Below are 20,223 nucleotides of genomic sequence, written 5' to 3'. Positions count from 1 at the left end.
ATACAAACATAAGTTACAATAAATATAAAGGGTTCAATTCACCTATTAAATGATAGTCTTAGATTGGGTTAAAAACAAGCTGTTTACAAGAAACATGCTTAAAGAGATAAAAGTTCTCTTCACTTTACCCATCCTTCCAAGCCCAAGGGTTAAAACCCCAAACTGCAGACAACCCCGTCTTTTTTTTTTTCCCTTTATTTTTTCCCCACCACCATTTATCCCTCCTATACCCTCTTCTACCTTCCCCACCCCACCCCCCAACTCTGTGTCTTCATCAGCACACAAATATCACCCCTTAAGGCATACATTGTTGGCAATGGATTACAGTATCTATATAATAAAGGCTCAAAATTCTTTTAGGCACCAAAATTTTTATTTACCTACCTTCCTGCTCTAACATTATAAGCATTATATAAACTTTATAAACCAAATTAATCTCTTTTTGATCCAGGGTTGTGATAGGAACCATTACAAAGTGGTGGCAGATCTATGCCTGCTTTTAAGATTCTCTGGCCCATCTCAACCTCTGGCTGTCACTTCTCTTGTTCTTTCTCCACTGTCCCATAACAGTATATTTTATAACCCCTATAAAATAGGGGACTGAAAGTACCAACCTCATTGTTCTGAGGTTTAAGAGAATGCCCAGCACTAAGCCAGGCTCTCAGGAGCATTCAAACTCCAACAGTTCCTCCCTGCCCATTGATATAGCTCCTCCTCATTTGCCATGGGCTGAGGAACCAGTGAACCTATAAACCAAGAACATGGGTACAACATCCATAGGCCAGGTGAGGGCTTAGATAATAAAGTGCACAGGCGTTGTGCCCACTACTTCTAAAACCCCTGAGCTCATGGTTCCCTGTGGGTATCTCCCATATACCTCCACTGTGACCAGGGCTTGAGGAAGGGCTCAATTACCTTCTCAAATTGCCCTGTCACGCATGGAACAGTATGAGGGATGTAGTGGAGCCCAAAGATTGAGTGACCAGCCACAGGGAGTCAATGGGGGACATTCACAAACCATTCTCAAAGTTGGCGCCATTTACTCTTGGGGAGATGTGGGACCTGGACAAGGACAGCAGCTAGAAGGCAAAAAGGGCAGGCCTGGTTCTCAGTAGCGGTAGTGATCGGGCTTGAAGGGGCCATCACGGGGCATGCCCAGGTACTGGGCCTGCTTCTCAGTCAGCTTGGTCAGCTTCACATTCAGCTTGCGCAGGTGGGCTTCAGCTACTGCTTCATCCAGCTGCGGAGAAACACAGGAAGATGTAGACTCAGTACCATGCTCTGGAACCCCTTACCTGCATCAAGAACTACTCAGTTGGGGTATCTGCCATGCGCCACACACATTACCTCATCCTATCCTCCGTCACCCTCAGTGGGTGTGTTGTTGACTTCCCAGCTCCCCTTCCTCCAAAGGGAACCACGCTACCTCCTTCTCTCCAAGTAACCCTGGTGGGACCATCAGTTACATCTCCTTCCCCACCTTCCACCAACCCAAGTAGCTAACCAAAATGCTTCTCTGGAATTTATCTATGGAAAGGGCATTTTCCATAACAGGTAGAGAAAGGGTCTCTTCAAGTCCACCAGGATTCCTAAACAAGGAGGGTATCAGTCTCAGCTTGCTAGTGGTAAGTCCAATTGACAAGTGAAGTGAATGTAAGGAAAAAAAAGAGCCAAGACAGAGAAACACAGAGCTCTAATAACACTGAATCCCTGGGTCCACTGTCTGAATCTTAGACTCCTCCACTACACAGAGTGGGGCAAAAGTAGTTTACAGTCGTGAGTACGTGAAACACAGTTTATTCTTGTATTATTATTAGTTATTGTATTATTTTTCATATGGACATCTTTGAACCTACTTTCACCCCACCCTGTATAGCCAATAGACTTCCTTTTTAGATTAAATTGGTTGTGATTGTTTTAAAATATGTCCTTAAATTCTTTGTCTAGAAATTCATAATAATCCTTTCTCCAAGAGGTGCAGCCTAATTCCTTACCCCTTAAGTGACTCACTTCTAATGAACAGGAAAATAGCAGAAGTGATGGTGTGTGACTTAGAGACTAGGTTCTAAAAGACACTGCAGCTAGCTCCTTTGCTCCCCTGGACTACTCACTCTGGTGAAAGGCCAGCTGTCATCTCATGAGGACACTTAAGTGGCCCTATGGAAGGACCAATGTGACAAGGAACTGAGTCCTCCTGCCAACAGTGAGGTGAAGTGGCTCTCCCAGCCAGTCTAGACTTCAGAAAGGACCATAAAGGACCTCAAGTCATTACCACCCCACTAAGGTGCTCTAAAATTCCTGGCCCACAAAAACTGAAATAATAAACATTTATTGTTTTAAGCAATTAAGTTTTGGGGTTAAATTGTTATATAGCAATAAATAACTAACACACCAGTTTAAACAGGGTTTCTATCTACCACATGCCACCAAAAGGATCCTGACTAATAAAAAATTGCCATCCTCCGTTCATAAATGTAGAAATGAAGGCTCAGAAAGGTGAAATGACTTGTCCAAGGTCACACAGCTAGTTATTGATAGAGCTAGGACTTGAACCCAGGTCCTTCTGGCTCTCACACCCGAAAACTTGTCTCAAGTATCTCAACTTATGGCCTCCAAGGCAGCTTTGAAGAGATGGAACAGAAACTAAGAAGGACAGAGGCTAGGGTTAGATAAAACCAATTTTTAAGTCTTACCAGTGCTGAAATACATAAAAGGGGTCTCAGAAGAAGGGCAAGTGGTTGTACTTAGAGAAGGGTCAACTTTCTCAGCTTCTGGCTCTGCGTAGGGCCTCTTTCTGCCCCTAATGCCCCAAGTCCCATCCCATGATGACACAACAGCTTTGTTCCACAGCTGAGCCCCAAGAACTTTTACATTTCCAAGTGATTTCAAATCCATTGTCTCATTAGAGCCTCACAAATACCCCTAAGGAGGGTAGGGTTTATTCTTCTATATAACAGATGAAGAAACTGGGGAGAAGGCAAAGGCATGAGCAGAGCCCAGCCCCAAGTCCATGCTAGTTCTGGAAGCAGAATGAAGGTCTCCAACCACCAGAGTACACACTAAATACTCCCTTCACTTGGCCTGGCCTAGACCTGAACACACTTCTTCCTTCTCCCTGCACTCACCCCAGAAAGCAGTGTGTCATAATGGTTAACAGTGTGGACAGACAGTAGAGTTGGGTTCTACTCCTGGCTCAATACTTGACAGCTGTGGGAGCAAGTCAATCTCTGAACCTTAGTTTCCTCATTTGTAGGATGGATCTCTCATGGCTATTACAAAGATCAGTGTTACACTTCTTGGTGCAAGTAGACACCTTAATAAATGGCGGCTGCTCTCTCTGTCGTTGCCCACACAGTATGTGTCAGGCATGAAGCTGAGAATGTCTCGTCCCCAGTCCATACCTTGGCAGTGATGAGGGAGGTAAGAATGGGGCCATATGCTGGGGTGGGATATGAGATCTTTGCCTCTTTACTTCCAGCCCTAACCTCATTTCAAAGGTCTGTTTAATTTCTCACCGAATTCACAGCCATATTTCCTCCAACTGGAATCAGATTGAGGTCAAATGAGACTTTTTTAACCCCACAAGGCTGGGAACCTTGCAGACTACACAGAACAGGACAGCCCAGAGGCCCTTATGGGTAAAGCATCTGGTCCAAGGGAAGTGCCCAAGGAAGACTAGGGGGAAAGGAGCTGGCTCTGGGGGCCGATGCCCTATGCCCCAGGCCACAAGAGGACACCTGGGCCTTTTCCTACTTCACTTGGAAGAACCAGCCTTTCAAGGGGTAGGGGGAGTGGTATGGAGACTCCACCACAACCTCTCCAGTAGCCAAATGCTAGATAAGCAAGAGCTACTCTTACCAATTAGCTGATAGGGAAACTGAGGCCAAGACAGGCTAAATGGCAAAGCCAAGTTCACCCATGACACTGGCAAAAAAAGCCAGGACTAAAACATAGCAATTCTGATTGCTGGGGGTGTGCACATTGCATGGGGTGTTAGAATGAGCACTGGGTTTGATGTCAGAAAGACCTCACTGTCATGGTTACCCTGACCACGTTCCCATAGCATTGTCAGGTTCTATGCTCAGCGTGTTAGTGGTATCATCTCATTCCAAGGCCACAATTCTATAGCCTGAAGGCTGCATTTGGCTTACAAACATGTCCAAGTTGACCCACCTGGTTATTTTTAAAAACGGTAACAAGCCTGGCCGGGCATGGCTCAGTGGTTGAGCGTCGACCTAGGATCCAGGCAATCGGGGTTCAATTCCTTGTCAGGGCACATGCTGGGGTTGTGGGCCCAATCCCCAGTTGGGGGCGTGCAGGAGGCAGCCGATCAATGACTCTCTCATCACTGATGTTTCTATCTCTCTCTCTCCCTTTCCTCTCTCGGAAATCAATAAAGATACATTTAAAAAAACAAAACAAAAGGTAACAAGTTGCCTATATTTAAAAATTAAATATTTCATACAAAGATCTTAATATCTGGCTTCTCTTGAAATGTCAGGAGCCCTGGTCCAATGGGCCTTGGTTTCAGGTTAATGACAGTTAGCTGACCCCTTCACTGGGGTATGTGCTCATCTATTAGTCCTTACCCAGCCCAGTCAACTCATTTACCTGCCCAGTACCCCTGGGCATGTGGGTTTGTGACCCCTGATCTAAGGGAATCCTCATAATCCTTAAAAGAGGTAGTATTACCTTTATTTTACAGAGGAGGAAATAGAAGCACAGAGAAGTTAAGTAACTTGCCCCAGTTATACAGCTGCTAAGTGCTAAGACTTAGATTTAAACCTGGGTAGGTCGCCCTACAAAGCCCATGCTCTTCTCATCACCCAGCCCTACCACTCTGGGAGGCATTCCCTACTTTGGGCCTGAGTTTCTTCTACTGCTAAATGAAGAAAATTATTTCTGCCCTGTGTAATACCCTGTGAGGACCTCTCAAGTAAACTCTGGCAAGCCCTGTGTGGGGAGCCCAGACACATGACCCTTGGCCTGGGTCGGAGGTGGATACCCACCTTCTTGGGCAGGAAGTGGACCCCAACAGAGTACTTGTCTGGATGGGTCCACAGTTCAATCTGCGCCAGCACCTGGTTGGTGAAGGAGTTGCTCATCACGAAGCTGGGGTGACCCATCGCGCAGCCCAGGTTGACCAGCCGGCCCTCGGCCAGCAGGATAATGCGGTGCCCATTCTTTAGCCGGTAGCGGTCCACCTGCAAGTGGACAGAGCAGCAGTGAGGGCTAGTGGGGCAATGCTCCCAATGTCCACCCCTGCCTCCTCCTACCCTCTTGTCCAGCAGGCCTCCCTATCTCCAACAGCAGCTGTGAAGGGCCTGGACTGCCCTAGAACAGCCTCTAGCACAGGCCCTGTCACACTCAATTAATAATAATAGGCAATACTTATCAAGCAGCTCTGAGCTACAGACCTCACAGGTCTGCTGTGAGAATTTAATGAGCTGACACATATAAAGCACTTGACACACAGCTTGGCACATACTAAGTATTCAGTAAGTACTAGCTAATGTTGTTATTGTTGTTATTATTGCCATGTGCCCTGAGCTAAGAGCACACATGTAACTATATATATAATTATGTGTGTATATATATACATATGACTAACAACAACCCTATGGTTTAAGTACCATTATTATCCCTATTTTACAAATAAAGAAACTAAAATTTAAAGGGTTAAACTTGTCCAGAGCCAAACACTAAGAAGTAGCTGCAATCTGAGTCTGGACAGTCTGAGGACAGATCCCATGTTCTCAATCATCATGCTCAGTAAAAGCTGAATGTAGTGATGCTAAACCTTGGCTGCTCATCAGAACATCTTGGGACCTTTGAAAAACAGAATGCCCTGGCCTCCCTCCGAGATGCTGACTTAAGTGCCCTGAATCCAGGCCGTCTTCTTCCCTATCCCACTGCCCAGGTTGCCAGAGCTGCCTCATCTGCCTTCCCCTGATGGCCACCCCGTGAGCATACCCTTCTCAGCCCTACATCTGCCCACCCTGCTGGAAGGACTGGGCTGCTCACCTGGGGCTTGATGTTCACTTTCTCCACAGCATTCTCATTCAGCCACTTGACATCAATCTCCACATCAAAATGTCCAATGTTACACACGATGGCGTCATCCTTCATCTGCTCAAAGTGCCTATGGGGAGTCCAAACCCATGGGAAACCATTAGGGGCAAAGAGCAGCCCCAAGCTAGCCCCTTCTCTCACTCCCCAGGACCCCCTACCTGGCACCTACCTGCCAAGGATGATGTCAACACAGCCTGTGGTGGTGACAAAGATGTTGCCCTCCTGACAGGCCTCGTCCATGGTGGTCACCTCATAGCCTGTGCAGAAACAGTGGCCATGGGGCACCCAGGGTGGCCCTGCCTTTCCTCTGGCTCCAGTGACTGACAGCCAACCCTCACCCTATCATACCCTCCATGGCAGCCTGCAGTGCATTGATGGGGTCAATCTCGGTGATGATGACTCGGGCCCCAAAACCCCTCAGGGCCTGGGCACAACCCTTGCCCACGTCGCCATATCCCGCTACCACCGCCACCTTGCCCGCAATCATCACGTCTGTGGCCCGCTTGATGCCATCTATGAGGGACTCCCGGCAGCCATAGAGGTTGTCAAATTTGCTCTGAAAGGAGAGGGGGCAAAGGGACAATGGGAGCAGGCAAGGCCCTGGGGACCCAGACCCACTCTCAGCATCTTGGCCTGGTGGGCCTTGGGCTGATCATCTATGACTTTTCCCCACAAGCTTATGCCCTATGCCTCTCACCCTAATTAGCCCTTCTTGCTAGCCTTTCTCTGCCGGTCCAGAAGCCTTCTTCAGAATCAATTACTAGAAGAGATTGCCCAGTCAAAGAATCTGCTTCACTTTAAAGCTCCTGATGCGCCACTCTCACTGTGCTTTTTGTCCCCTCTTTAATACATTAATTACCCACAGTCTACAATCTCCTTCCTCCCCTCAAATGAGGCCTTCAAGTCCCTAGCCTGCAGACTTCCCAGGGTCCTTCCTCAGGGACCTACTCCCAAGCTGCACTGGGAGCCAACAGCTGGAACTGTCATTGCCCTACAGGCTCACCTTTGTGACAGAGTCATTGACGTTAATGGCAGGAACCTTCAAGATCCCGTTGGCCATCATCTTGTATAAGTTGTGGACCCCTGTCGTGGTCTCCTCAGAGATGCCTCGGATGCCTGGAAAAGAGGGGAAGGGGTGAGCCTCAGGCCAGGAAGGGGCTACCCAAGGGATTGGAGTGTGTGTGGGAGGAGACTCTGGAACGGAGCCCCAAGAGCCCATACCATCTACTCACCCAAATTCCTCATCTTTGTCCTCTAAAGCCACTCCTCTTTCTGGGTTCACATCCCTGTGACTGATACCACAGTCCACCAATCATCCAGGCAAGCATGAGGGAGGAGTCAGCATCGTCGCCAGGACACTTGAGAACTCTCCATTCCCACTGCCACTGCCCTAGTCCCTGCTACCATCATTACTCGCCTGATCTCCCAGCTGCAACACTTCCTCCACACAGCAGGCATTTTGAACATGTATGTTTTTAGAGAAATCTTTTCAAAACCCTCTAATTATTTCCATTGCTCTTAGGATCAAGCCAAATTCTTTTATCTTAGCCTAGTAAGTACTCACACATCTGGCCTTCAATAAATACTTCCTCCCAGTGAAGGACGCTACCATGCTGTTTCTTGAAGAGTAAGTCCTTTCCTGCCTCAGGGCCTTTGCACCAACTGACGCCCACACCCCACTTTCCTCTCTAACAAATCTGACCCTGCTTAACAAATCTGACTCATTCCCAGCCCTGGCTTATGCTTGTTCTTGGATGAGCATCTCAGCCAGATCTCCCCCAGCCACCCTGGCAGAAGTCAGGAGGCCAGGCCCCAGCATGCCTGCATGAAACTGCTGTCCTCCCATCTTCCACAGAATCTGCTGTTTGAGGTGCTGGGAATCCTACCAGCCTGCTGCTTTTACATGGGCAAGCAGGCTCCATCTAGGTTGCCAGCAAGCACCCAGCCTACCCACCCACCCTACTCACCTGACAAGAGCTGTGGGTACTTGGTATGGATGAGGTTGGTGAGGTCACCACCATCGTCCAGAATCATGTTGAGAGGCCCATTCTTGAAGTATAGCGTCTGCTCAATGCACCATAGGTACTCTTCATCGGTTTCACCCTTCCAGGCATACACTGGAAAGCAAGTGGCACATCAGGGTCTGCCTTCCCCACTGGTATCTGCTCCAGAGAACTAACAACCCGGGCAGAGCCAATACTATCTCCTTCCTAATTCCCTTGCCCAGCCATCTCCAGCCCCTCTGAGGACTCAGTGGTAATAAAAACACAACTTGGAGCTAGAGAGATCGGAGTTCAAATCCTGGCTCTGTACTCGCCAGCTGTGTGACTTTGGGAAAATCACTTTACCTCTCTGAACCTCAGTTTCCTCATCTGTAAATGGGACAAATAGTATGGGTTAAGTGGGTTGGAGGCCAGATATAGGTAACTGGAGATAATTCTTTACTTTCCTACCACTTTTTGTCTGAGCCCCAAGGACTAGGGTATCAACCCATAGTGACCAGGCTCACACCCAAAGTGCTGCAGGGGCAGGGAGCCACACTCAGGTGGACCCACAAGACAAGATCCAAGGATCATTCTGCACTGAAAGGACTTGAAGACCCATCAGTCTTTGTGGTGGATGGTCTCAGGCAAAGTCTGGCCAAAAAATTACTAATAGCAGAGTACTTTCTCTGTGCCAGATATTACCACCAGTCCAGGCTCCTCCCATCATATGGTATGACTGGGACATGAGTGTGGGGCTCCTCTGAATCTCCTCTGAGCAAAGGCCACAAGCCAAGCAGGGCAGTATGCCCCTTTGCCTATCTGGGGCAGACAACAGTCTTGAAAATGAGGCATTTCCCAGAAAAGGGGCATGAAGCCCAACCACGGCTAAGGAAAGGGAGACATGCCTATCCAGCCCTGGTCAGACTCTGGAGAGATCCTCCTGACACTTTCCCCTCCACCTGAGGCTAGTTAGAACTCATGAATGTCCTATGTAATCACCATCAGAGCCAACCACTCCCCTCCACAGACCCAGGCAGACATATGCCATTTTCTCCAACAGCTTATGAAAGTTCTTCCTCCTAGTTTTGGTCCTTCCTTCCCCCAGTTCCCTAGACCATCAGACCCTAGGCAATAAACCTCTGGGGCTCTTTTTCTGACCAGTATTCCTCCCGATCCTTTCTTTAAGGAACTTCCCCTCCTCTATACCAAGTGGTTCCCATCCTGTCCTTGATCACATGACTTAAGCTGGGACAACAAGCACCTCCCACAGAACTTTAGATGACAGTGGAACAAAACAGCTCTTTCCTATAGGTCATTAGGCTAGGACTGTGTGCCCATGACTCCCCTCCCCTGCTACAGGGAAACCTGTCACTGCAGGAGTCAGTGAAGCAAACATGGAGCAGCAGAGCCCCTTCATGCACCCCCACACCCCCAGCAGCAAGCAGCACTCACCTGGAATGCCGGCCTTGGCAATGGCAGCTGCTGCATGGTCCTGGGTGGAGAAGATGTTGCAGCTGGACCATTGCACCTAGAAGAGCCAGCAAGACAGGGCTGTGGTCACAGAAACACAAGGGTCACTGCCAGGGATAAGGAAAAGCCCCGGAGCTAGAGGCGAGAGGCTTGTGTTTTAGGCCCAGCAGGCTCTGTGGCTATAGAGTGGGGGTGCTGGTGAGGGAAAGGGAGCCAGAACAGTGACAAGACCCAACTTCTGTTTTAAACCATCACTCTGGTGCTGTGTGGAGGAGAACGGGGGTCCACAAGGAAGCAAGGAGACAAGGGAAGAAGCTGTTGTTAAGAGGTCAGAGGAGCCCAGACGGGCGTGGCTCAGCGGTTGAGCGTCGACCTAGGATACAGGCGATCAGGGTTCGATTCCCGGTCAGCGCACATGCGCGGGTTGTGGGCTGCAGCCGATCAATGACTCTCTCATCATTGATGTTTCTATCTCTCTCTCTCTCCCTCTCCCTTCCTCTCTCTGAAATCATAAAGATATATTTAAAAAAAAAAAAAAAAAAAAAGGTCAGAAGAGATGTCACAGAAGTAGTAGAGGTGATAACAGGTGTATTTTGAAGGCTGCGCTGACCAGATTTGCTGTAGGATTAGTTGTTGGAATGAGAGAGAAAGGAGTCAGGGATGACCCCAGGTTCTTGAACTAAGAAAACCTGGAAGGCTGAGCTTCCATTTGCTTTTGTGGGAAGACTGCAGAAAAGGATGGGTGAGGGGCGCATAAGAAATCATGAGTTCACATGGACATGTCAAGGTCGATGTGTCTGTTATCTAAGTGGAGACGACACACCAGCTGCTGAATATACAAGTCTCGAGCTCCCAGGGAGAAGTCTAAGCTAGTACATTTATCTGGGAGTCATCACCATGTAGATAGTATTTAAAGTCATAAAATCAGAGTGTGAATATGGAAAAGAAAGAAGAGGTCCAAGGACCGAGCCCCAGCGTAGTCTGTTAGTTGGTTTTGGCTGGTCGGCCCTGCCTTCTTTAGGAGAAACTAACTTGGGCCCAGCCTCCTACAGTGGTTAGGAGAGCTGTCAATCACGAACCCAGGACCAGGCTGAACCAATCAGAGCACACCATCCTTCTGGCAGCCATGACTGGCCCAGGGCCGGCACCTGACCCGAGGAGGGCCAGTGAGAGCCAGCCAGTCCTTAACTCAGTGCAACACTGGGTTGAATTTTTCCCACCGGAGGGGCCTCAGTCAGGAGCGTGTGAATTGCGGGCAGTTTGATGCCATCTTCCCAGTCAGAAAAAAAAAAAAAAATGTGTTCAGCACTCACCACAAAAAGTGACGGCGCTGTGGCCCAGCTGCAGCCCAGCTGGGCCTGAGGGGGCACCCCACTGGATTTCCCACTTCGCCCAGAACAGCTGCGGACCTCACCTCAGCACCCAAGGCAACGAGGGTCTCGATGAGGACGGCTGTCTCAACGGTCATGTGCAGGCAGCCGGCGATGCGGGCGCCCTTCAGCGGCTTGGAAGCTGAGTACATCTCCCGCATGCGCATCAGGCCCGGCATCTCGTTCTCCGCCAAGTCCAGGGCCTTGCGTCCCCAGGAGGCCAGGCTGATGTCAGCTGCGGGGCAGGCGGATGGGAGTTCCATGAGCGGCTCACCCACAAACCGGCAAGCACTGGTCACTCGTCCACTTGTGGGCTCAAAACGCTAGGCTGAGCAACCTGGTGCCTGACTGCCACGCACTCCACACGGATTGATGGAGCCGAGGCAGGCAAAAAAGAAAGGCATGGTCCCTGCCTACCTCAGCTTACAGTCTTGTACGAGGGCACATTCAATCAAAGAATCACACAGCACGTGTAAATAACACAGGTAAGCGCCCCCTTGAAAATAGCTATCAGCCTATATATATGTACATATACGTCCCACTACCCTTTCTGCAGCCACCTACCAACCTCCTCACTCCCTACAGATGTTAGCTCCTGGTTGTCTGTCCACCTTCCAAGTCATCACTCTTGCTGAATTCAATACTCATAAACGATACTAACGCCTTGGATTCAGCACAGTTCTTTGATCTTCTTAAAGATATGAAAATGTTTCTTCCCCACTCCCGATGGTTCCCCAAGGAGAGAATGCATCTGTGTAAGTGACGCTCTGGGCATGCCCGGTTCAGCTCCCCCTTTTGCAAGCAATCAGTAGCCACCTTGCCAGCAGGGAGCACGGTCTTCCACACACAGACCCTCGCAGGCGCACCTTGCCTGCACCTTGCCTGTAATGAGTGTTAACTGAGTTTTGGGGTACAGTTAGCAGGATCACTGGACTTTGACACTAATCTACATCCTCTGGCTTCAATGTTATTAGTAATGAAAGTTATATTTTGGCTTCTATCTGCCACCCCAGATGTCTCAAATTTGTCTAAATTCTCAGGCAGGAAAAAAGGATACTATTATGAGCTCTCACTATCTCAGTACTCTCCTGATAATCTCACCCTCCCTACCCCGTTACGCTAGCCCATTCCAAAACTCAGTCCCTTCCCCGTTAAGAGTCATCTGTCAGGCTTATAAATCTCTCCTGGAAAATCAGATCCAGTAGGTCTAGGATGGGGCCTGGGCTGCTGGTGATTACTATCTTTAGGGAAGCTTAGATCCTGTCAATTACCCAAGGAGGTGGTAACTGGGTAGAGAATTTAATAGTAACATAATAAAACTAAGTCAGTCTGCTTCCTGCTGTACAATTCAGAAATGAAATATTCCTCCCCCATGGGAGGGACTACTACTACTACTGAGCCTCAACACACACTCCCTCCCCCTATCACCACCCCTACCTCACCCTGCCCACCTTGGCATCCCATCACCAGTGATACTCTCCCTTGGAAATATTGACTTCAAGCAACTGACTCTAACCATGTTCCATCTTTCCAGTCCTCTCCCTCTATAGCCCCAACTCCAATAAGGTTGCAGCCAGTCAGGTCAGAATCTCTAATCCATTAATCCTACCAATTTTCACTGCCCCTGACAGCATTGCCTTCATGTTCTCAATTTCTTCCTGTCACAGTTTAAGATTTTGCTATCCCTTCTACCCTTCCATCCTCTGATAAATCATGGCAAAACTCCCACCCTGGTTAAATCCACCCCTCTACCCCACCTAAACCATTGAGTCCAGCAGGAAAAAAAATCACAGCCACACCAAAGGGTCTCATTTATTAAGATGCAAATCTCAAGGAACATGCCAGCAATCCTCTTACATTTTCTTAGTAAATTTACTCTCCAAACCTCTAACACCTTTCTTCTTCAACTGACCTTTCTTTCATCAATACTACAATGGAACAATACTACATTAACTGTATGCATGTCTGTTCCAACCTCACCACAATTCACTGAGAATGCCGAACGATGCCACTTTTCCTCCATGGAATCCACTAGTCCTCATCTGTACTACAGACCAGGCATATCCTCTCACATCCTTGAGGACTTCACTATTCCATGGATGCCACTCTTCTCAAGGTCTCCCAAGACGAGCCTGATCCCCACATCTAATAGTCAATTACCTATGTTCACGTTTCTCCCTGCAGCACTGATCCCATTAATTACTCCCTCCTTCTGAAACCCTTTCTTTGGCTTCTATAACTGTCCTTGTGTGGTTTTTCTCCTACCTTCCTGGCTCCTCTTCCTATAAATGACTAATGTTTGGAAGCCCTCAGGGCTCCATCATCTCCCGTTTCCTTTAAATACCTTCTCTACAGCAATGACTCCCACGTGTTTTTCTCCAGTCCAACTTCTCCCCTGACCATGAGACTCATGTAATCCAATTGCCCGCTCAACATCTCCACTTAGATGCACAATTGGATCTATTGTCAAGTTTGAACCCTCATGACTCCTTACCCTCCCCACAAACATGTTACTCCCCCAATTTTCCCATTTTAGGAAATGAAACACCATCTGACCAGCCGCTCCAAACAAAAACTTTCTCGATTCTTTTCCCCTTTCAACCCCTTCCAATCCATCAGCATATTGTTGGCTCAAAATCCCCAATATATAAGCAATCCGACAACAACTTCCTACCTTGGATTACTGAAGCAGCCTCCTCACTGGTCTAACTATTCTCCCCACAGAAGAGAGGAAGATGCTTTATAAAATTTAAGTTATATCACCTCCACTCTTCTGCTGAAGTAAAAAACCAAACCTCCAATAGCTTCCTCTTACCCATGAATAAAATCCTAACTCTTTACACAGCCTGAAGGCCCTACCCACATGACTGCCCACCCTGGTCCTCCCACCTCTTCACCCTCTTCTCCCCCTCCCTAACTTCCCAACCACATGGATCTGCTTACTGTTAGTTTTACTGTCTTCAGACAAGTGAAACTTATTCCCACCTCAGGGCTTTAACCCAAGTGGTTCTCTTAGCCTGGGTGGCTCCTCCCCAAGCATCTGATACAGACCTGGCAAACAGCAGGTACTCAATAAAAACCTGGAAACAGGAAAAAATTTGGTATACTCCTACTGGAGGAATGGAATGCACCAGGATGATTCTAGTAGAGGAAGTAAGATAAGTCAGGATTTTATTCCCAGTAAGGTGGGAAGCCTACAGAGTTTTAAGAGGAAGAATCACAGTTTGTCTTTTGAAAAGACAAACTTTGGTTGCTGGATGTATATGTGGAGCAAGAGACCCAGGAAGACCTGTGAGAAGGGTGACCAGAACTGGGGTGGTGGCTGTGGAGAGAGAAGTGGGTGGAATTCCTCACTTATAAAATGGAGACAATACTACATTAACTGTATGTGTTCCAACCTCATCCTTGAGTCACCTTTGTATGTCCAGTGCTCAACAGGGCCTGGCACAGAAAAGGGGTCAGCAAATGTTTACTGACCATGTCTATTGTTAGGACTGAATGAGAGAAGGTCCATGAAAGGGGCTGGCACAAGTCAGGGGTGACAAAAAAGAAACAAATCTAAACCCAGTACAACTCCCAGCATTTACCAATGAGAAAAGGGCCCAGAAAGGGGTCTGTCCCAGGTTCCACAGCCAGTCAGTGGCAGAGGTGGGACTGATGGCCAGGAAGAGCTAGAGCCAGAGGCCTTCTCAAGGCTCCCAAGAGGGGCCCAGCAGCAGTGGACAATGGGCTCTGTCCTAATCTGCTAAGCTCTACCCACTCTATTACCACCAGTCCCTCTAGCTGAAAATAACTGCACTGCCCTCATGGCAGCTGTGCCAGCCCCAGAGTTTTCCATGGACCCCTCACCTACAGGGGCATAGGAGGGTCTGGCGCTCCAAGCTCTGGGGTTTTTGGTCCTGCAGGAGCTGGGACCTTGAAGAAGTTGTAGGAACACCTAAGCCAGGACAAGCCAAGAAGAATAGCAAGACCCTCTCTGAGCCTCACTTTCTTTTTTCTAATCCTCACCCGAGGATATTTTTTCCATTGCCTTTCAGAAAGAGTGGAAGGGAGAGAGAGAAACATTGATGTGAGAGAGACACTGATTGGTAGCCTCTCGCACACGCCCCGACCAAGGCTGGGGTCAAGCCTGCAACCGAGATACATGCCCTTGGCCGGAATCGAACACTCTAACCACTGAGCCAAACCAGATAGGGCTAGCCTCACTTTCTTCATCTGTAAAGTGAGAATAATCATCCCCAACCTTGTGAGTCCTGAGGATTAAAGCTGTCATATGGGCAAGGTCTGGCACAGTACGCCCTCCTCGATGGGGGCTTCCTCCCTCCAACCCTACCCAGCCAAGCTCCCCAGCTTCCAAATGCAGACTTATCTCCTCCCACACAACCCAATGCCTTTAATCCTGACCCATCGATCTCTCCATAGTATGACAAGCCTCTATCCCAACTCTGCCACTAACGTGACCTTGACTTAACCTTTCTGGGCTTCAGTTTCATCGCCCACAAAATAGGGACAATAGCCTACTCTGGCCATTACTTCAAAAGCTACTACTGATAAGCTACTACAATTGACTCTTGAACAACACAGGGGTTAGGGGCAATGACCCAGCTAACTTCAAAAATATGTGCAACGAGTTCTTGCATTTTTCTGCATAATGTAAAGACTTGCAATTTTAGGATGACTGACCTGCTCAGTGACATACATTTCCAAATAAAGATTTAGCATGAAAGTAAAAAAAAATAATAATAATTTAATTAATTTTTTAAAAATCTGGCAGTGGCTGGTGTGGCTCAGTTGGTTGGGTATTGTCCCATGCACCAAAAGGTCATTGGTTCAATTCCCAGTCAGGGCACATGCCTGGGTTGCAGGCTCCATCCCGTCGTGGTGCATGCAGGAGGCAGGCGATTGATGTTTCTCTCTCTCTCCCTTCTTCTCTCTCTAAAATCAATAAAAACAGAAAAATAAATATTAAAAAAAATCTGTGTATAACTTTTTTTTAAAAAAAATTATCTTTACTGATTTCAGAAAGAGGAAGGGAGAGGGAGAGAGAAAAAAAATCAATGATGAGAGAGTCTTTGATTGGCTGCCTCCTGCACGCCCCCCACTGGGGACAGAGCCCTAAACCCGGCAAGTGCCCTGACTGGGAATCCAACCATGATCTCCTGGATCATAGGTTGATGCTCAACCGTTGAGCCATGCCGGCAGGCTGTGTATAACTTTTGATGCCTTCAAACCTTCAGTCATCCCTTGGTATCCACAGGGGATTGGATACCAGGGACCCACCCATGAGCATCCAAAATCCATGGATGCTCCAGTCCCTCATGTAAAATGGCATAGAACTGCCCTGACAGGATAGCTCAGTTGGTTAGAGTGTCCTCCCAATATGCCAACGTTGTGGGTTAGATCCCCAGTCAGGGCACATAAAAGCAGCACCCAATCAATATAAAAATAAGCAGAACAACAAATCAATGTTTCTCTTTCCCTAAAATCAATCAATACATTTTTTAACTTTAAAAAATTAATTAAATGGCATAAAACAATGCATACAATTGACCCTCTGCATGGGCAGGTTCAACCAACCACTGATGGAAAATACCACAGATGTGAAACCTGGAGACATGAAGGGCCAACAGTGTATTTATTGAAAAAAGCCACATATAAGTGGACGCATGTTGTTCAAAGGTCAACTGTATTTCACAGAATCTCTGCAAATCACTTCCTCAGCTTCTTTCTCTGTATAATGGGATGAGTCCACCTCTGAAGATTATTCTGTAAACATATGCAAATCAGCTACACAGCAAGTGCTCCATAAATGTTGATGCCTTTCTCCAGGTTTAATGGTGTCCTTGAATTTACTTTAAAAACTGCTAGCCAGCCTGAACTGCTTTTTGCTGAAAGTTCATAGTGTTGTTCCAAATGTTCTCTAACATACGGTGGTGAGGTGTGCTCAGAGGACTACAGGGCCTGGGTTCATATCCTGCGCCACCTCGTTCCAGCTGTAAGATTGTGGTCAAGTTATCTTTATTTCCTACCTCTCAATACACTCATCGTAAAATGAGAAAGTAACGGTCCCTACCCTAAAAAGCCGTGAGAATAAAATGAATTAATCTAGAATAAAGGTATAAGATGGTGCCCATCCCCTAGTAAACGCCCAGTAAACTTAAACTATCAGTATATCAGCTTCAATCCATACGACAGCAGGAAGAATTTTTTTAACCACTCCAAATTTTCTGCGAGATTCTCTGCACGACTGTCCCTGTTGGCCAGAAGGGTGACCCCAGAGGTTGAGTAACAAGCCCAAAGTCCCCTGTGAATGGACTAGTGCCGGCCTTGGATTCGCTTTCCAGGCCTCGCCTCACACGCCTATTGGGGCTCCAGTGCCCCCACCTTCCCTACGGGAGGCTCAGAGAGGGACTGGCACTTGTCCGGGACCCCCTAGCTGGCCAAAAGGCCGGTCTAGGCTCCTGAAGCAGGACCCGGACCTCCTAGTGCAGGTCCTGGCAGATGCCAGGGGTCCCAGGCCATGGCCAGGTGCACACTCCCCGTCGGCCCCGGTGGGCTCTTTGCGAAACGTGCCGCCACTTGGTGGCTAAGCAGTCCGCGCCACAGCACGGGCCTCGCGAGGTACGCCGGGACTTGTAGTCCGAGGCTCCCTCTGACTACCCGCTCGCCCCGGCGCGAGAACTCCAACCCCCAGGCGGCCTCGCGCAGCCAGGACCACGCCGGGCCAACGATTCAAGGGGGTCCTCAGCGCCCCGCGTGGGCCCCGGGGCCGCCACCAGCACAGGCCTCCAGCGGACAAGGACCTGAGGCGGCCTGCTGCAGGTCCTGGAACTCACCGACTTTGTAGGGCAGTTTGTCCGACATGCTGACGGCTACTCCGCACGGAGTAATGGACACAAGCGAAGGGGGCCGGGCTTCGTACTAGGAAACGGAACTGGGCCGACAGCAACGGGAAGGGATCCGTTCCTGGCGGCGGCGCCTTTAAATATCTTCCTCTTATTTGCATATTTATGAGTCCCTCTAGGGCCGAGCCTTGGGGGTGGGGCCCAGCGCACCAGGGCGGGACCAGAGCAAACTTCGATCTCTGCTGAGAACAGGTTTTGTCCCTTGTGGGTCAGGAAGGGAGGTCGCTGAGAGGCCTGAGAGCGAATGAGAATGTTCTATCTTTCGTTAAGCCAGTGAATCGATGTCAAAACCGAGTGGAAGTGAAATTCCAACCTGTTCACTTTCCTGGGCCTCAGTTCTCTCATCTGTAAAATGTGCCGAATGTAGCTACCACACAGATTATAAGTAAATTGCAATATGCCAGGTAGAATCCCAGACCTTCCACCCTCCTCCAACCTAACCACTGTCCTGAGTTTTGGTAAGTTTGTACGCATTTTTATACCTTTACTACATATGTATAAATCATTAAACGCTTCGTAGAATTCTTTGTGTTTAAAGCCTTTTATATAAATGGTACCATACTGTACTGTCTGAATTCAACAGATGTGCCTCAGCCTGCACCAGTCCCACCAGTGTGCCCTTGGCTCCCACTTTCCTGACTCGCCTCCCACTGTTGACAGGGATCCTCATCAGGCCTTAGCAACTTCCTCCTTCACTGGCGCCTTCAAGTGTTGATGTTCCTTTTTCCAAGAGGAAGGCTCCGTCTTCCTGGGCCCTCTCACCTACACTTATGGCTGTTGTGCCCACATGTACCCAGGTGATTCAGGTGTTGATGGAATAAAGCTCTTACCCCAGGAGCCACCTGTTTCCCTCCTCAATCACATGCCCTTCTCCCCAACCCTGGGGTTATCGCTACAGTGAATTTTGTGTTAATAATTTCTTTGCTTTTCTTAATGGGTTTTCTACCTATATGACCAATGCTAAATAGTACGTTGTTTAGTTTGATTGTCTTTTTGCCTTTTTGTAAGTGAAATCATACTTTATAAATTCTGCAACTTGCTTTTCTCTTTCAACATTGCTTTTGAGAGTCATTCGTGTAGATGTTGAAAGCTGTGGTCCATTTATTTCCATTTCTTTATAATCCATTTATTTATTCATTCTATTATTGGTAGACTTTGGGTTGTTTCAGTTTTTACTACTGCAAAGAATCCTGCTCTGACATTTTGGTGTATGTATATATCTAGGAGTCAAGTTGTGTGACCAGATATGCTCATGTCCAACCTAACTAGGTAATATGAAACTGTTCCTCAGCATGGCTGCATCAACCATGTTCCCACAAACAGTGATTAAACATTGTTTTCTGCCATTACTAACACTTTTTATTATCAAGTTTTTATTTTCTTTCAATCTGACAAGTATGAAATGATATCTCATTGTGGTTTTAATTTGCAGTTATTTGAGTACTAATGATGTTGAACACCTATTCATATGTTATAATCCATCTAGGATTCTTTCTCTATAAAGGTTCCATTCATGTCGGGCCATTTAAAAATAGGTGGTTTGAGCCCTGGCTGGGTAGCTTAGTTGGTTAGAACGTCATCCCGATACACCTAGGTTGCAGGTTTGTACCCCAATTGGGGCACATGCAAGAGTCAATCAATGAATGCATGACTAAGTGGGACAACAAATTGATGCTTGTGTGTGTGTGTGTGTGTGTGTCTTTGTCTTTTTCCCTCTCCCTCTCTCTCTAAAATATTTTTTAAATTTTTTTAAAATTAAAAGTAGGTGGCTTGCTTTTTCTTTTCAGTTAATAGGAATTCTTCACATATTCTGGATACTAGTCCTTTGCTAACTGTATGCTGCAAATATCTTCTCCAGGTTTGTGGTTTGTCTTCTCACCCTTTCTATGTTGTTCTTTTTTAAAAATTTTATGTTTTTGTTTTAGTTATTGATTTCAGAGAGAGGGGAAGGGAGAGAAACATTAATTCATTGTTCCACTTATTACACTGACTAGAACTTTTAATACTGCGTTGAAAAAGAGTGATGAGAGCAGACATTCTTCCCTTGTTCTTGGGACAGAAAGCATTCAGTCTTGGGGGGGGCCTTCAGTCTTTCACCAGTTTTTTAAAACTTTTTTTATTGGTTTATTTATTATTATTATTATTATTTACTTTTTAGTGAGAGAGGAAGGGGGAGAGAGAGAGAAACATAGATTTGTTGTTCCACTTATTGATGTATTCATCCGTTGATTCTCGTATGTGCCCCGACCTGGGATCCGACCTGCAACCTTAGTGTATCAGGATGACGCTCTAACCAACTGAGCTACCAGCCAGGGCCAGTCTTTCACCATTAAGTATGTTAGCTATAGATTTTTTTTGTAGATGCTCTTTGTTGAGAAAATTTCCCTCTAATTCTATTTTTCTAGTGGTTTTTAAAAACCA

The 20,223-nt window shown here is 47.5% G+C and overlaps 1 protein-coding gene across 1 annotated transcript; it reads right to left on the bottom strand.

Annotated features, from left to right (window-relative positions):
• Positions 1-351: 351 nt before the first annotated feature.
• AHCY (adenosylhomocysteinase) lies at positions 352-17,849 on the bottom strand. The gene is made up of 10 exons (XM_016200658.2): positions 17,734-17,849; positions 10,942-11,132; positions 9,510-9,585; positions 8,040-8,189; positions 7,076-7,188; positions 6,421-6,628; positions 6,242-6,329; positions 6,025-6,142; positions 5,010-5,204; positions 352-1,240 (listed from the first exon to the last, which is right to left on the bottom strand). Exons 1-10 carry the CDS (start codon positions 17,759-17,761, stop codon positions 1,109-1,111), a joined length of 1,299 nt encoding a protein of 432 aa, XP_016056144.2. The 5' UTR covers positions 17,762-17,849; the 3' UTR covers positions 352-1,108.
• Between the last annotated feature and the right edge of the window lie 2,374 nt (positions 17,850-20,223).

Source organism: Miniopterus natalensis, chromosome 7 (genome assembly GCF_054644295.1).
Source record: "Miniopterus natalensis isolate mMinNat1 chromosome 7, mMinNat1.hap1, whole genome shotgun sequence".
NCBI lineage: Eukaryota > Metazoa > Chordata > Mammalia > Chiroptera > Miniopteridae > Miniopterus > Miniopterus natalensis.
Note: the sequence above shows the minus strand (reverse complement) of the source record. Positions and strands in the feature narration are given on the sequence as shown.